This window comes from Neoarius graeffei, chromosome 21, assembly GCF_027579695.1.
Source record: "Neoarius graeffei isolate fNeoGra1 chromosome 21, fNeoGra1.pri, whole genome shotgun sequence".
Lineage (NCBI taxonomy): Eukaryota > Metazoa > Chordata > Actinopteri > Siluriformes > Ariidae > Neoarius > Neoarius graeffei.
The window spans coordinates 27462808-27479915 of NC_083589.1; the positions used below are offsets into that span (position 1 = coordinate 27462808).

General features: G+C 41.5%; 2 protein-coding genes across 3 annotated transcripts in view; one reads left to right on the forward strand and one right to left on the reverse strand.

The window, feature by feature from the left end:
• The first annotated feature begins 4274 nt into the window (after positions 1-4274).
• The window catches only part of LOC132869632 (plexin-B2-like), a 495410-nt gene continuing 482576 nt past the window's right edge, over positions 4275-17108 (forward strand). The window contains exon 1 of the mRNA XM_060902925.1: positions 4275-4341. The gene's annotated coding sequence lies outside the window, so the exon portion shown is untranslated. The remainder of the gene's footprint in view (positions 4342-17108) is intronic.
• Positions 4453-17108, reverse strand: part of abcc9 (ATP-binding cassette, sub-family C (CFTR/MRP), member 9) — a 139707-nt gene continuing 127051 nt past the window's right edge. Inside the window, exons 34-39 of one of the 2 annotated variants that reach the window (XM_060902920.1) lie at positions 16582-16690; positions 13714-13817; positions 12612-12745; positions 12286-12348; positions 10878-11057; positions 7340-7420 (exon numbers count right to left, since the gene is read on the reverse strand). In XM_060902920.1, coding sequence (XP_060758903.1) covers positions 10920-11057; positions 12286-12348; positions 12612-12745; positions 13714-13817; positions 16582-16690 — 548 coding nt within the window. In that variant the 3' untranslated portion in view covers positions 7340-7420; positions 10878-10919. Of the gene's footprint in view, positions 7421-10877; positions 11058-12285; positions 12349-12611; positions 12746-13713; positions 13818-16581; positions 16691-17108 lie in introns of both variants that reach the window. The other variant, XM_060902921.1, reaches the window with a different exon arrangement.

Below are 17108 nucleotides of genomic sequence, written 5' to 3' on the forward strand. Positions count from 1 at the left end.
ACTCATTTAAGAGTAAAATGCAGCTATTGCCAGATGAGAAGCCTTGTTTGGGATGTATGGATGCTGTCAGTCCCCCACTCGCTTGCTCACTTGAGTTTGTTGACGGTATAGTGGCTGCTGCTTTATGTCCCGGGGCCCCTCATGCCTGTGTTACCTTCTGGCTCTCCCCTTTTAGTTATGCTGTCATAGTTAGTTTTGCCGGAGTCCCTGCTTGTACTCAGTGCAATATGTAAACTGTTCCTACTTATTCAGGTGACATTGGGCATACCGAACAACCTGTGTTTTCTCTCTCTCTCCCCCCAAATCTGTCCTTCTGAGTTACATGTCAATCCTAGGATCGAGATGCTGACCTCTTCTGCTCCTCAGACCTGCCTGATCCATCCTGGTGCCCTGTGTCTGGCTGGAGTCTCATTGCATCGCTCCTGTAGAGGACGGCCCCATGAGGACAGTTGGAAGCTGCACTTGGAAGACGCTCTGGACACTTACAGTAATGCTTTTATGGCTGAGGACCAGACCCATTGCAACAAGGTAGGCAGACTTGGCAATTGCTTAGGGCCCCAGCCCTCGAAGGGCCCCCGCTGCCGAACGACTGGTTATGTATTCAATAGTGATGACAACTTTTTGAGCGTGGCAGCGCAGCGCCTAATGACACTTGTTGAAATAACCTAGCTCCAAGGGGGGCCCCCTAATGCACAACAGTGCCTCCCTACATGCTTTGGCCTAAAAGTGCAATGACAGTCTGTTGTCAACCCCTCAATGCCCATCTCCGTCCAGTCAAGTGGTTGCAGAGCTCCACGGCAAAAAAAAAACAAAAACAAAATCAAATATGAAGCGAAATTACCCCTCAGGGAGCCAGAAGAGAAAGAAGAAAAGGGAAGAGGAAGACAGAAAAAAACAAGACACTGGTAAGTGAGAATGTACACACTCATTAATACCAAGCGGGTCGACAAGCAAATTTGGTAGCTAGCTTACGTTAATGGTAGTTATCTTGTAGACAGTGTTAATAACAGTGACTTGTACAGCAATTTAAGCATTGCACTACGTTTACTTCTTACACTTCCTGTGTCAGTTGCCTCAAGTGAGAGGAGCTTTTCAGCTCTGAAGCTTTTTAAGAACTACAACCCCGATTCCAAAAAAATTGGGACAAAGTACAAATTGTAAATAAAAACGGAATGCAATGATGTGGAAGTTTCAAAATTCCATATTTTATTCAGAATAGAACATAGATGACATATCAAATGTTCAAACTGAGAAAATGTATCATTTAAAGAGAAAAATTAGGTGATTTTAAATTTCATGACAACAACACATCTCAAAAAAGTTGGGACAAGGCCATGTTTACCACTGTGAGACATCCCCTTTTCTCTTTACAACAGTCTGTAAACGTCTGGGGACTGAGGAGACAAGTTGCTCAAGTTTAGGGATAGGAATGTTAACCCATTCTTGTCTAATGTAGGATTCTAGTTGTTCAACTGTCTTAGGTCTTTTTTGTCGTATCTTCCGTTTTATGATGCACCAAATGTTTTCTATGGGTGAAAGATCTGGACTGCAGGCTGGCCAGTTCAGTACCCGGACCCTTCTTCTATGCAGCCATGATGCTGTAATTGATGCAGAATGTGGTTTGGCATTGTCATCTTGGAAAATGCAAGGTCTTCCCTGAAAGAGACGTCGTCTGGATGGGAGCATATGTTGCTCTAGAACCTGGATATACCTTTCAGCATTAATGGTGTCTTTCCAGATGTGTAAGCTGCCCATGCCACACGCACTAATGCAACCCCATACCATCAGAGATGCAGGCTTCTGAACTGAGCGCTGATAACAACTTGGGTTGTCCTTCTCCTCTTTAGTCCGAATGACACGGCGTCCCTGATTTCCATAAAGAACTTCAAATTTTGATTCGTCTGACCACAGAACAGTTTTCCACTTTGCCACAGTCCATTTTAAATGAGCCTTGGCCCAGAGAAGACGTCTGCGCTTCTGGATCATGTTTAGATACGGCTTCTTCTTTGAACTATAGAGTTTTAGCTGGCAACGGCAGATGGCACGGTGAATTGTGTTCACAGATAATGTTCTCTGGAAATATTCCTGAGCCCATTTTGTGATTTCCAATACAGAAGCATGCCTGTATGTGATGCAGTGCCGTCTAAGGGCCCGAAGATCACGGGCACCCAGTATGGTTTTCCGGCCTTGACCCTTACGCACAGAGATTCTTCCAGATTCTCTGAATCTTTTGATGATATTATGCACTGTAGATGATGATATGTTGAAACTCTTTGCAATTTTACACTGTCGAATTCCTTTCTGATATTGCTCCACTATTTGTCGGCGCAGAATTAGGGGGATTGGTGATCCTCTTCCCATCTTTACTTCTGAGGGCTGCTGCCACTCCAAGATGCTCTTTTTATACCCAGTCATGTTAATGACCTATTGCCAGTTGACCTAATGAGTTGCAATTTGGTCCTCCAGCTGTTCCTTTTTTGTACCTTTAACTTTTCCAGCCTCTTATTGCCCCTGTCCCAACTTTTTTGAGATGTGTTGCTGTCATGAAATTTCAAATGAGCCAATATTTGGCATGAAATTTCAAAATGTCTCACTTTCGACATTTGATATGTTGTCTATGTTCTATTGTGAATACAATATCAGTTTTTGAGATTTGTAAATTATTGCATTCCGTTTTTATTTACAATTTGTATGTTGTCCCAACTTTTTTGGAATCGGGGTTGTATATGAGGTCCGCCATGGGCCAAGAGAGGCTCTCCGGACTGGCACTGATGTCAATTGAATGTGATGTCTGCAGGTCTTTGGACATGGAGGGTATTGTGGCTGCCTTTGCTGAAGCCAAAGCCCGCAAGCAGCAGTTTTAGACATTTTGCCCATGATTCTAGTTGTGTATTCTTAAATTTTTATGTGTTTTTCTATACCTTTTGCACTTTTCTGTGTGTGCTGGTTCTTATTAAGATTCTTATTCATGTTTGTAATCATTTAATCACCATTTGAAGTTATTTCTACTTGTGTATATACTGTAAATATTTAGTGTTGTGTTATTTGCACATTTTATATTTGTCTTATTTTCATATTTGATTTATATATATATATATATATATATATATATATATGTGTGTGTGTGTGTGTGTGTGTGTGTGTGTGTGTGTGTGTGTGTGTATTTTGTCTATTCTTGTGTTTAATTGGGTTTGATAATTATTTATAATAATGTAAAGAGTTCATTTATTAAGTAAAAATCGTAAGAATGATTACAATATGTGTGATGTTTATTTATTAAGTCTTCAGTGGGTAGGCGGCCATAAGGCCTTTTGTCGAGGGGGGGATAATTATGGACCCCAGATCCCCCTTTGCCTAGGGCCCCCAAATAGCTTGAAACGGGCCTGCTGATGACTACAGTTGACGTGCTAACTTTAGGACTGCAGTTGTCATGAACAGTTTTGCACTCAAGTTTCCATCAATGAAGAGTTTATAACATCAATGAAACTGACTTTATGTTAAAACTGTTAATGTTATAGTCATGTTGTCTGTTGTTGCCCAAATGAGGATGGGTTCCCTTTTGAGTCTGGTTCCTCTCGAGGTTTCTTCCTCGTGTCGTCTGAGGGAGTTTTTCCTTGCCACCGTCGCCACGGGCTTGCTCATTCGGGATAGATTAGGGATAAAATTGGCTCATGTCTTGGGTCATTCAGATTCTGTAAAGCTGCTTTGGGACAGTGTCTATTGTTAAAGGCGCTATACAAACAAACTTGACTTGTATAAAAAAAAAACCTTCCATGAAATGATAACCCTCTTTTGGCTGATTATATGTCTATATGTACACTCACCGGTCACTTTATTAGGAACACCTGCTGTTTTTATGCAGTTACCTAAATCAGCCAATCTCTTGATAGCAGTTCATGTTCACAATGTTCAAACATCAGAATGGGCAAAATGATTGTGATTTCAAAGTGTGACTTTCTTTCACTGTGGCATGGATGTTGGTTTGAGCCAGATGGACTGGTTTGAGTGTTTCAGAAACTGCTGATCTCCTGGGGTTTTCACACACAACAGTCTCTAGAGTTTACACAGAATGGTACGAAAAACAAAAAACACTGAGTGAGCGAGCGACAGTTCTGTGGGTGGAAACAAACACCTTGTTGATAAGATATATCAGAGGAAAATGGCCAGATTGGTTTGAGCATTTTTGCCAGGAAGGATATAGTAACTCATAGCAACTCTTTACAACCGTGGTGAGCAGAAAAGCATCTCAGCATGCAACAGCAGAAGAACACATTGGGTTCCACTTCTGCAGCCAAGAACAGGGATCTTAGAATCAAGAACAAGTTCCTATTAAAGTGGCCGGTGAGTGTATATACTATGCTTTCAATTTCACAATATAAAGTTAGGAAATGACACAAATATACAATGACTTCACTCCAATTAATTATTTTATTAAAAACAATAAGCACGCAGTATAATGTTAAATGTTTATGCTGTTAACAGTAATTACATATGTACATTTAAGACAATTCTGCACAAAAAGCTGGTAAGAATTATTGCATAACACTGTGTGATTCTGCACAACGCGGTGCATCATATGAAATACATATAAATACACACGAGTAAGGCCAACGTCCTTGGTGAAAGCAGGAGCCATCTCAGGAAGCGCGTAAGCTATGACTAGATGCCGTGAGGGTTCAGTGTCTTGGCAGACTTTGGCACGCAGCATCACTGTACGGTAAATACTCCAGCCAAAACAGGGGGTGTGATTTGCTTTAAGAAGAACAAACACTGCTCTATAAAAACTCTGCTGGTTGTAAAAGGATCCAAAGATCTATAAAAGTTTACTGAAGAAAGTGGTCCCCGTTCGAATTCAGTGGTAGTCGAAGGAGATCCCTTGGCTAGATCACTTTTGTTATTAGCAATCCAACATTTAAAAAAAACAAAACAAAAAAACTCACAAGGAAAGAACAGAATCTGATGTTCTTGTCTAGTGGGAATAAAGCAGAACAGCTGGACTTGTTATAATCATGAAGACGTTTCACTGCTGATCAGTTAGTGGTGGGAAAACCTCTGACATTTAAACCTCTGTGGTGACTCACATAAAAAGTCCTGTTCAGCCTTACACAATCTGTCAACGGGTCTAGACAGTGTTGTAACGATGGACATTACCTACTGGTTTCCCAGTAGTGACTCAGTAAGTCGTACTGGATACTGTATTATGCTGGAAAAAGAAAAAAAATGCTCAATGTTTATAGGGTTTAAGGTCACAGGACAGTTAGTGGAGGTGTGAATTGGTGTGACGCAGCTGAGCCAAAGATGTTAGGATGGCATTGTGAGTAGGTGTTAAGTGTTCAGCTCAGAGATAACTGTTCCAGGGTTACACAGATGGCCTCTTTTATATAACTCCTAAGAAGCACGTCCATGTCCGGGAGTCCGAGAGAGCACCCTTCTGTCTGTATGAGAGGGATGGTGCTCCTCTAGAGTAGCATTAGCTCAGAATTAGCGTTTAGGAGTTTGTGTATATGGAAGAGGGCAGAGAGTATCTCCTCCAAGTGTGCTTTGTACTTGATGGGTAGCACTCAGCAAAGATGCAGTGGTTATTTTAAAGTAAGCTGTCATTCTGCTCAGTCAGTGCGTTTACATGCACATCCAAATCGAGCTGCTGTCGGTAATCGAGCTAAGGGTCCCAGCAGGGGTGCCAGAGAAATCCAATCCTACATGCACACAAGGAAATCGAGCTATTGTGTGAGGTACATTGTGCACCCGAGCCACAGGTGGCGCTACACGCCCCATCGTGTTCGTACACTTCCGGTTGTCGTCATGAAGAAGAGCTATTCAAGAGTATAAACAAAGTTATCAGTTCCGTGTTCAGAAGAAGAACGACGACGAGGACAGCAACATCGATATATATATATATTCAGCTCCTTAAGCTGAATGAGCATGAACTCTATCTCCTCATTGCTCCAGAAGTGCACGTTTCTACTACTGTTGTCATGCCGACCAAGGCTGTTGTGTTTCCCGCTTGTGGTCTCGTCACTCGTCACTTCCGGAAGGGGCAGTGCTGAAGTAAGTAGCTCGACTACGTAGCTCGATAGGGTTTACATGCACTAAGTAGCTCGGCTACAATCGCATAATCTAAGTCGCGTAGCTCGATTACGAGAAATCCAGTTCGGTTTGATTTCGGCCGAGCTAAGGTGTTTCCATGGCATTTAGAACTTCGATTTCAGTCGAGCTACGGCAGAAATTCGATTTTCTCTATGTGCATGTAAACGCACTGAGTGAGTAGCTGTGTATTTGGTGTGACAAAAATTGTGGAGGAAAAAAAAATCCACAGCCATAGCACTGTGAAAATGTCCGATCCTATAGAAAAAAAAAAGTATTTAAAATGATTTCCTGGGGGCGTCATTGCTCACGTGGATAAGGCGCCATACCATAAATCTGGGGACCCGGGTTCGATTCCGACCCGAGGTCATTTCCCGATCCCTCCCTGTCTCTCTCTCCTGCTCATTTCCTGGTCTCTATACTGTCCTATCCAATAAAGGTGAAAAAAGCCCAAAAAAAATCTTAAAAAAAAAAAAGATTTCCATCACAATCTAAAATCACTTTGATGAGGCCCGGATAAAGGCAAATACGAACATGAGAGGCGTGAACAGAAATACTAATTGGAATTTAGTTTCAGTAATTAGGGAAAAAAAACCCCTCACTAATATACAGCTCTATATCGTAAAAATATTTCCCGTGATCTGGCCGTCCCTAGGAAGCACAAGTTCTTATTCACATTCTTAATTCATGACAACAGGCCATAATGCAGGTCCTGGTTGTTCCAGGAAGATGATATACCGTAAGATATAACGTGTTGATAGAAAAACATACGTTTTGCATAGTAATTTGTGCCTCTGTGGTGCTACAAGTCTCCCTTCATTCTCCAGAGTAAATAAAATTCAGCAATGCACATTCGACAGACAGGTTGTGTCAGCTCTCCAAGTCTGCTGACAACTGCGTACAGTGTTAGTACTAGTTCATACAGTATATATTTACATGTATGTATAGCTGCTATTTCTCACATTAACACACACGTATCATGTAAAAAGCATGAAAAAGAAGAAGCATGAAACAAAAAAAGAAACAACTACTTGCAGTTATATAATGTAAATTGCTAAAAGGTCAAAGGCACGGGCAGACTGGAAAATCTGCCTGTTTATAAAATAAGAAATAACTCCTTCCTCTCTTGTATGTCAGCAGTGTGTGTGTGTGTGTGTGTGTGTGTGTGTGTGTGTGTGTGTACTAATGGATAGTGTGTCTACATGTCTGCTTTGACGAAGGAGGCGAACATGCCGTCCTCCTGCTCCATCAGTGCCTCTGGTTTCCCATACTCGAGTATGTTCCCTCTCTTCATCACGATCACGAGATCAGCCGTCAGGATAGTGTGGACCCGGTGCTGTGGAACAACACACACGCACACAAGCATGAGTGTGTAGATATAAACACTCACTTGCTGTTGTGAGCACATACAGTGTCTTGCAAACGTATTCATCCCCCTTGGTGTTTGTCCTGTTTTGTCGCATTACAAGCTGGAATTAAAATGGATTTTGGAGGGTGAGCACCATTTGACATGCCCTACCACTTTAAAAGGTGCATTATTTTTTTATTGGGACACAAACAATAATTAAGATGAAAAAAAGAAAAAAACAGAAATCTGGAGTGTGCATAGGTATTCACCCCCTTTCGTATGAAACCCTTAAATAAGAGCCGGTCCGACCAATTCACTTCATAAGTCACGTAATTAGTTGATTAAGATCCACCTGTGTATAATCAAAGTGTCACATGATGTGTCACATGATGTCTGTATAAATCAACCTGTTCTGGAAGGACCCTGACTCTGCGACACTACTCAGCAAGCAACATGAAAACCAAGGAGCCTCCAAACAGGTCAGAGACAAAGTTGTGGAGAAGTATGGATCAGGGTTGGGTTATAAAAAATATCCCACACTTTGAATATCCCAGGGAGAACCATTAAATCCATTATAGCACAATGGAAAGAACATGGCACCATTACAAACCTGACAAGAGAAGGCCCTGCCCACCAAAACTCACAGACCAGGCAAGGAGGGCATTAATCAGAGATGCAACAAAGACACCAAATACAATACTGAAGGAGCCACAAAGATCCAGAGTGGAGATGGGAGTATCTGTCCATAGGACCGCTTTAAGCCGTACACTCCACAGAGTGGGGCTTTATGGAAGAGTGGCCAGAAAAAAGTCATTGCTGGAACTTTTTGGCCGTCATGGGAAACGCCATGTGTGGCACAAACCCAACACTTCCCATCTCCCTGAGAACACCATTCCTACAGTGAAGCATGGTGGTGGCAGCATCATGCTGTGGGGATATTTTTCATCTGCAGGGACAGGAAAGCTGATCAAGATTAAAGGAAAGATGGATGGCACTAAATGCAGGGTGATTCTCGATGAAAACCTGTTTGAGTCGGCCAGAGGTTTGAGACTGGGATGAAGGTTCACATTCCAGCAGGACAATGACCCTAAACATACTGCTAAAGCTACACTGGAGTGGTTTAAAGGGAAACATTTAAATGTCTTGGAATGGCCTAATCAAAGCCCAGACCTCAATCCAATTGAGAATCTGTGGCATAACTTGAAGATTGCTGTACACCAACACAACCCATCTAACTTGAAGGAGCTGGAGCAGTTTTGCCTTGAGGAACAGACAACAATCCCAGTGGCTAGATGTGCTCAGCTAATAGAGACATACCCCAAGAGACTTGCAGCTGTAATTGCAGCAAAAGGTGGCTCTACAAAGTATTGACTTTGGGGGGGTGAATACCTATGCACACTCCAGATTTCTGTTTTTTCACCTTAATTATTGTTTGTGTCACAATTAAAAAAAAAAATTGCAACTTTAAAGTGGTAGGCATGTTGTCGAAATCAAATAGTGCTAACCCCCCAAAAATCCATTTAAATTCCAGCTTGTAATGCGACAAAACAGGACAAACACTAAAGGGGATGAATACTTCTGCAAGACATTGTAAATGTCCAAAAGTGTAAAACTGTGCTGCTGAGAGGACATTTCTGTATATCTCATTTTACACTGAAGAGTGGAGCTGTACATCACATGGAGATGCAGGGAACTACAGTGGTGCTTGAAAGTTTGTGAACCCTTTCGAATTTTCTATATTTCTGCATAAATATGACCTATAACATCATCAGATTTTCACACAAGTCCTAAAAGTAGATAAAGAGAACCCAGTTAAACAAATGAGACAAAAATATTATACTTGGTCATTTATTTATTGAGGAAAATGATCCAATATTACATATCTGTGAGTGGCAAAAGTATGTGAACCTCTAGGATTAGCAGTTAATTTGAAGGTGAAATTAGAGTTCTCAATCAATGGGATGACAATCAGGTGTGAGTGGGCACCCTGTTTTATTTAAAGCACAGAGATCTATCAAAGTATGATCTTCACAACACATGTTTGTGGAAGTGTATCATGGCACTAACAAAGGAGATTTCTGAGGACCTCAGAAAAAGCGTTGTTGATGCTCATCAGGTTGGAAAAGGTTACAAAACCATCTCTAAAGAGTTTGGACTCAACCAATACACAGTCAGACAGATTGTGTACAAATGGAGGAAATTCAAGACCATTGTTAGCCTCCCCAGGAGTGCTCGACCAACAAAGATCACTCCAAGAGCAAGGCATGTAATAGTCGGTGAGGTCACAAAGGACCCCAGAGTAACTTCTAAGCAACTGAAGGCCTCTCTCACATTGGCTAACGTTAATGTTCATGAGTCCACCATCAGGAGAACACTGAACAACAATGGTGTGCATGGCACAGTTGCAAGGAGAAAGCCACTGCTCTCCAAAAAGAATATCGCTGCTCATCTGCAGTTTGCTAAAGATCACGTGAACAAGCCAGAAGGCTATTGGAAAAATGTTTTGTGGACGGATGAGACCAAAATAGAACTTTTTGGTTTAAATGAGAAGCTTTATGTTTGGAGAAAGGAAAACACTGCATTCCAGCATAAGAACCTTATCCCATCTGTGAAACACGGTGGTGGTAGTATCATGGTTTGGGCCTGATTTGCTGCATCTGGGCCAGGACGGCTTGCCATCATTGATGGAACAATGAGTTCTGAATTATACCAGCGAATTCTAAAGGAAAATGTCAGGACATCTGCCCATGAACTGAATCTCAAGAGAAGGTGGGTCATGCAGCAAGACAACAACCCTAAGCACACAAGTCGTTCTACCAAAGAATGGTTAAAGAAGAATAAAGTTAATGTTTTGGAATGGCCAAGTCAAAGTCCTGACCTTAATCCAATCAAAATATTGTGGAAGGACCTGAAGTGAGCAGTTCATGTGAGGAAACCCACCAACATCCCAGAGTTGAAGCTGTTCTGTACAGAGGAATGGGTTAAAATTCCTCCAAGCCGGTGTGCAGGACTGATCAACAGTTACCGGAAACGTTTAGTTGCAGTTATTGCTGCACAAGGGGGTCACACCAGATACTGAAAGCAAAGGTTCACATACTTTTGCCACTCACAGATATGTAATATTGGATCATTTTCCTCAATAAATAAATGACCAAGTATAATATTTTTGTCTCATTTGTTTAACTGGGTTCTCTTTATCTACTTTTAGGACTTGTGTGAAAACCTGATGATGTTTAAGGTCATATTCATGCAGAAATACAAAAAATTCTAAAGGGTTCACAAACTTTCAAGCACCACTGTACAGCGCAAATTATTCCACATGACTTTTGGCCCCTGGACCATATGAATGAATAAGACAGTAACACCGATCCTTGGAGTTTGTCAGGGCTTTCAAAGGGTTGATACTGAAATGACACACAGTGAGAAGAGTCAGATGATTACCAACCAGGCTGCTGGGACGGGGCTGTGGGTATAGCCAGTGGTGGGGTTACTTGTGTGTGCGCACTAAGGTGCCGAATAGGCTGTCCTCCTGCGCTAACAGGTTTGCAGCGCTGTCACACTCCACCAGAATCCCAGAGGAAAAGACCAGCACCTGCTCCGCCTCCATTATGGAGGAGACCAGATGCTGTGCCACAGAAAGACAGAGAGAAAGAATCGGAAGAAACAGGAGGGAAGAGGGGAAGAACAGTCAGAGAGAGAGAAAGTGGATGAGGATAGGAAAATGGCAGCAAGGAAAGTAATGAAAAACTATGAAAAGACAGTTTTCAGCCCATTTCACAGATACGGCTTTTCCTGTATTTCATCTTTAAAAAAAAATAAAGGATTTTATTGCATTTGAATTGCCTGCTGGTTTTTAAATTTACCCCAGCTGTCTATATTGGATTGGTCCACACACATTGGCATAAGAAAAAAAAGACCTGATCTGGAACCACGATCATGAAGTCCTGGAGAGATTACTTCAAGGGGCCGACACTTCGGATCATCAAGGGGGCCGAATCATTGAATCATTAAGGGGTCGATTCTTAGAATCATTAAGGGGTCGATTCTTCAAATTATCAAGGGGTCAATTCTTCGAATCATTAAGGGGTTGACTCTTCGAATCAAGGAGGCCGACTCTTCGAATCACCAAGGGGGCCGACTCTTTGAATCATCAAGGGGTCAATTCTTCAACTCATCAAGGGGTCGACGCATTGAATTATTAAGGGGTCGATTCATCGAATCATTAAGGGGTCGATTCTTCAAATCATCAAGGGGTCGATTCATCGAATCATCAAGGGGTCGATTCATCGAATCATCAAGGGGTCGATTCATCGAATCATCAAGGGGTCGACGCATTGAATTATTAAGGGGTCGATTCATCGAATCATTAAGGGGTTGATTCTTCAAATTATCAAGGGGTCGATTCTTCGAATCATTAAGGGGTCGATTCTTCAAATCATCAAGGGGTTGATTCTTCAGATCATCAAGGGGTCGACTCATTGAATTATCAAGGGGTTGACTCACCCTTCCCAGAATCCAATTTGTTGTTTTTGTTATGAAAGCACACGGCTGCTACTCTGTTAGTGCTTTATCATTTTAATGCTTTCTGAGAAGGACTCAGTAATCAGAGATGAATATTATCAACTAAAATGCAATCAAAGACCTTTGGGTTTGAACACAAAGCCATTGTGTTCAGCAGAGAAACAGATTAGAGGGGAAAAAAAAGAAGCAGGCAAGAGCCAGAAAGGAAATTGTGAAGCCTGTGAGCATTAGAACACCTCGTCTTGTTCTTTTCTAATTAGAATTGGAAAACATTCAGGGCTTCGCTCCCTACAGTGCAGCTGATAGGTGTGTTTAATATCAAGCAAACTTACTGCTATGGTGACGACAGTACGGTCAGCAAACGCGGTCATCACAACCTTCTGTAAAATGTTCTCCTGTGAAAGGAAGCATACACAGAGTATCGGTGACTGCCAACTGAAAACGTGAAGACTCAATGTGATGACTCTATTTGATGAACATTCAGTGAGAAATTTAATGTCCAATAAACCCTGCACTCCGAAACCGAAGAACAAATGGACACTTCTTTTAACTGGACTTGTTATAAGGGGAGCAGACTTTGTTGTCTTGTCAGTCTATGTTGTAGGTTTGGCTCGATGGATTAAAAGAAACAGAGCAGGGTGGTGTTTTTTTTTTTTACCGTGGCCATGTCGATGGATGCTGTGGCCTCATCCATGATGAGGATGCTGCTCTTACGAACAAAGGCTCTGGCGAGGCAGAAGAGTTGCCGCTGGCCCACGCTGAAGTTCTCTCCTCCTTCGGTTACTACAGCATCTGTAGAGATTTGAAGGGTAGAATGTAGCATGGCACTATAGCTGCTAAAGCAAATCATCTCTCATCACAAGGGCTATTAATAATATGCGTAATGAAAGCAATTATTCTAGCCACATTCACTGGATATGAGCAATCGTATGCTCTGATTGGCTACTCTACTACTAGGCTATCAGCTCATATACCATGAGTAGAGAAAAACAAAATGGTGGAGCGTGTTACTGAACCGACCAAGGACGAAATAAAAACTCTATTTGAAAACAAAACCCCCCAAAATATACAAAAAAAAGCAACAAAATATGTAAAGTGTTTGATGGTAAGAACGCATCTTTTTTACTTTTCAAGAATTATTATTATCGCATTTTTCACAAATTGCTCCGGTCATTTCGCCAGTTTGTTTATGTACATTCTTCATCTTTAAGCATTAAAATTTGTTGAATTGTTTTAGACTGGTTCAAAAGCTCAAAGGAGTTTGAAAATTACATCACTGAAGTGTCCAAGGAAGAATTAAATAAATGTCTAAAGCTATTCTATACGTCGGCACGACAGCAAGACGACACTTCCGACAAAAAAAAAAAAAGACAACAACACTAAAGTCAATTCGTGCAGCCATCGATAGGTTTTTAAGAAGTCCACCTAAGCGGAAATGATTTTGTTGGACGTTTTGTATAAAGTTTTTATTTATCAAATGTGCAAAAAAAAAAAAAAAAGTTCTGTTTCTCAAAATCCAGTGAATGTGGATAGAATAAAGCAGTTATTCCACTCAATCTCGTTGTACACGGCTTATGTACGACTCGATTTCGTGGAATAATTGTTAAGTATATTTACAGGCTAATAATAAGAAGAACATCATTATACCAAGTATAGGATTTTAAACTTTCACGCGTACTGAGAAGGGTCAGTTCAATTCAAGTATATTTTTAGACATGTTAGATCCCCTTCTATATCTTTTTCAAGCTTTATTACCATACCCAATCCTCCTGGGAGTGCTTTGACCATATTCTTCAGCTGGGCAATTTCTAGAGCCTCCCAAAGCCTGTCGTCACTGCAGGTGCATTCTGGGTCTAGGTTAAAACTGAGAACACACACACACACACGACAAAACAATGATGAGCAAACAAACACTCTACACTCATATCAGGAAAAAAATGCCAGTATGCATCTACCGTGCTGGAACGAGACACTGCATGACCATAAGAGGCAATGGCAATGAGCCTGGCTTCACTCCACTGACCTCCTGTTCCTGAAGAGCACTAGGGAAAACTCTATCATGCATTACTCTCTTTATCACTGAACTGCATTTCCCACTGAATGCTTTGTGAAAGGCCTGCCATGGCATGCTGGGCTCATCACTGCAGTCCAAACCAGGCCTATTCTATATATATATTAACACCAAACCTCCAGGGACGAACAAGCTATCAGTGCTCTTAGCGCTTGTAAACCATCATCATCACTTGTCAGATGAAACCAGTGATAGAAAGCAGCGATAGCGAGAGACAGTTTGGGTCTCCCTATATGACTTTAAATGAACTTGGTTATCTGCATGTCAATAAAACACGCCTGAAGATGAGAATGATTAAGCGTAGATTAACTTTCGATACAAGTTCTATGCTATATATAATGGGCAGCACGGTGGTGTAGTAGTTAGCACTGTCGCCTCACAGCAAGAAGGTTCTACAGTGGTGCTTGAAAGTTTGTGAACCCTTTCGAATTTTCTATATTTCTGCATAAATATGACCTAAAACATCATCAGATTTTCACACAAGTCCTAACAGTAGATAAAGAGACCCCAGTTAAACAAATGAGACAAAAATATTATACTTGGTCATTTATTTATTGAGGAAAATGATCCAATATTACATATCTGTGAGTGGCAAAAGCATGTGAACCTCTAGGATTAGCAGTTAATTTGAAGGTGAAATTAGAGTCAGGTGTTTTTAATCAGTGGGATGACAATCAGGTGTGAGTGGGCACCCTGTTTTATTTAAAGAACAGGGATCTATCAAAGTCTGATCTTCACAACATATGTTTATGGAAGAGTATCATGGCACGAACAAAGGAGATTTCTGAGGACCTCAGAAAAAGCGTTGTTGATGCTCAGCAGGCTGGAAAAAGGTTACAAAATCATCTCTTATGAGTTTGGTCTCCACCAATACACAGTCAGACAGATTGTGTACAAATGGAGGAAATTCAAGACTGTTGTTACCCTCCCCAGGAGTGCTCGACCAACAAAGATCACTCCAAGAGCAAGGCATGTAATAGTTGGCGAGGTCACAAAGGACCCCAGGGTAACTTCTAAGCAACTGAAGGCCTCTCTCACATTGGCTAATGTTAATGTTCATGAGTCCACCATCAGGAGAACACTGAACAACAATGGTGTGCATGGCAGGGTTGCAAGGAGAAAGCCACTGCTCTCCAAAAAGAACATTGCTGCTCGTCTGCAGTTTGCTAAAGATCACGTGGACAAGCCAGAAGGCTATGGGAAAAATGTTTTGTGGACAGATGAGACCAAAATAGAACTTTTTGGTTTAAATGAGAAGTGTTATGTTTGGAGAAAGGAAAACACTGCATTCCAGCATAAGAACCTTATCCCATCTGTGAAACATGGTGGTGGTAGTATCATGGTTTGGGCCTGTTTTGCTGCATCTGGGCCAGGACGGCTTGCCATCATTGATGGAACAATGAATTCTGAATTATACCAGCGAATTCTAACGGAAAATATCAGGACATCTGTCTATGAAGTGAATCTCAAGAGAAGGTGGGTCATGCAGCAAGACAACGACCCAAATTACACAAGTCGTTCTACCAAAGAACGGTTAAAGAAGAATAAAGTTAATGTTTTGGAATGGCCAAGTCAAAGTTCTGACCCTAATACAATCGAAATGTTGTGGAAGGACCTGAAGCGAGCAGTTCATGTGAGGAAACCCACCAACATCCCAGAGTTGAAGCTGTTCTGTACAGAGGAATGGACTAAAATTCCTCCAAGCCGGTGTGCAGGACTGATCAACAGTTACCAGAAACGTTTAGTTGCAGTTACTGCTGCACAAGGGGGTCACGCCAGATACTGAAAGCAAAGGTTCACATACTTTTGCCACTCACAGAAATGTAATATTGGATCATTTCCATCAATAAATAAATGACCAAGTATAATATTTTTGTCTCATTTGTTTAACTGGGTTCTCTTTATCTACTTTTAGGACTTCTGTGAAAATCTGATAATGTTTAAGGTCATATTTATGCAGAAATGTAGACAATTCTGAAGGGTTCACAAACTTTCAAGCACCACTGTAGGTTCAAGCCCAGTGGCTGACGAGAGCCTTGCTGTGCGGAGTCTGCATGTTCTCCCTGTGTCTGCGTGGGTTTCCTCCGGGTGCTGACATGCGGTTAGGTGAACATAAGGCGGCCTTAGGCTGAGATGCCTTTGAGCGAGGCACCTACCCCCCCAACTACTCCATGGGCGCATGGCTGCCCACTGCTCAGGGTATGCGTGTGTGTGTGTGCACGCACATGTGTGTGTTCACTGCTTCACATGGGTTAAATGCAGAGAGGAATTTCACAAGTGTACGTGTGATGAATAAAGTTGTTCTTCTTCTTAATGTTTATTCTTCATCTGCATCAAGTTCTTCGTTTGTATAAAATGGAAACGTATTAGCACAAGTAGCCTCTCTAACATTTTCTCCTTACATGATGAGGAAGTTGGTGTTTATTATTTTTGTTCTTGTCTGTCTGAGTTGAACTGATCCATAGCTGACTCCTTCAGGGGGAAGCGGAAAGGGAGAATGAAGTGTGTAAATCTCTGTATGTGAACAATCTGTGCGTGTGTGTGTGTGTGTTCACACCGGATGGAGCCACTGAACAGCACTGGATCCTGAAGAATGATGGATAACCGGGATCTCAGAGTCTGCAGAGGCAGCTTACAGATATCGATGCCATCAATAATGATCTTTCCTAATTAAAAAAAACAAAAACAGAAATCAACACAGCTACAATTGAACCGTGGCTTTTTTTTTTTTTTAGATACGTGTAGATAATTAGTGAGAATACTGTTTGAAAAAAAACGAGAAGGAGAACAGGTCACTTTTGTTCACAAAGCTACTCAGATAGTCAGGGTGCATTTAATCATAAGCACCAAAATCTGGAGAGATAATACGGAATCATCATTCTGCTTCTGCAGAGTCCAACTTTTACAGTGGAAAGTTGGAAAGATGTCATGTTAAATCATTCACACATCTCATTTTAGCTTTATATGGACACGCTGTGAGTGTGTGCTTATTCAGTCTCAGGTTTAAGACGTTTCATTGAGCACTGGTCATGCTCAAAAATTGATTGTGTGTATTTTTGGATTTGGCCACATTAGAAGTCTTGA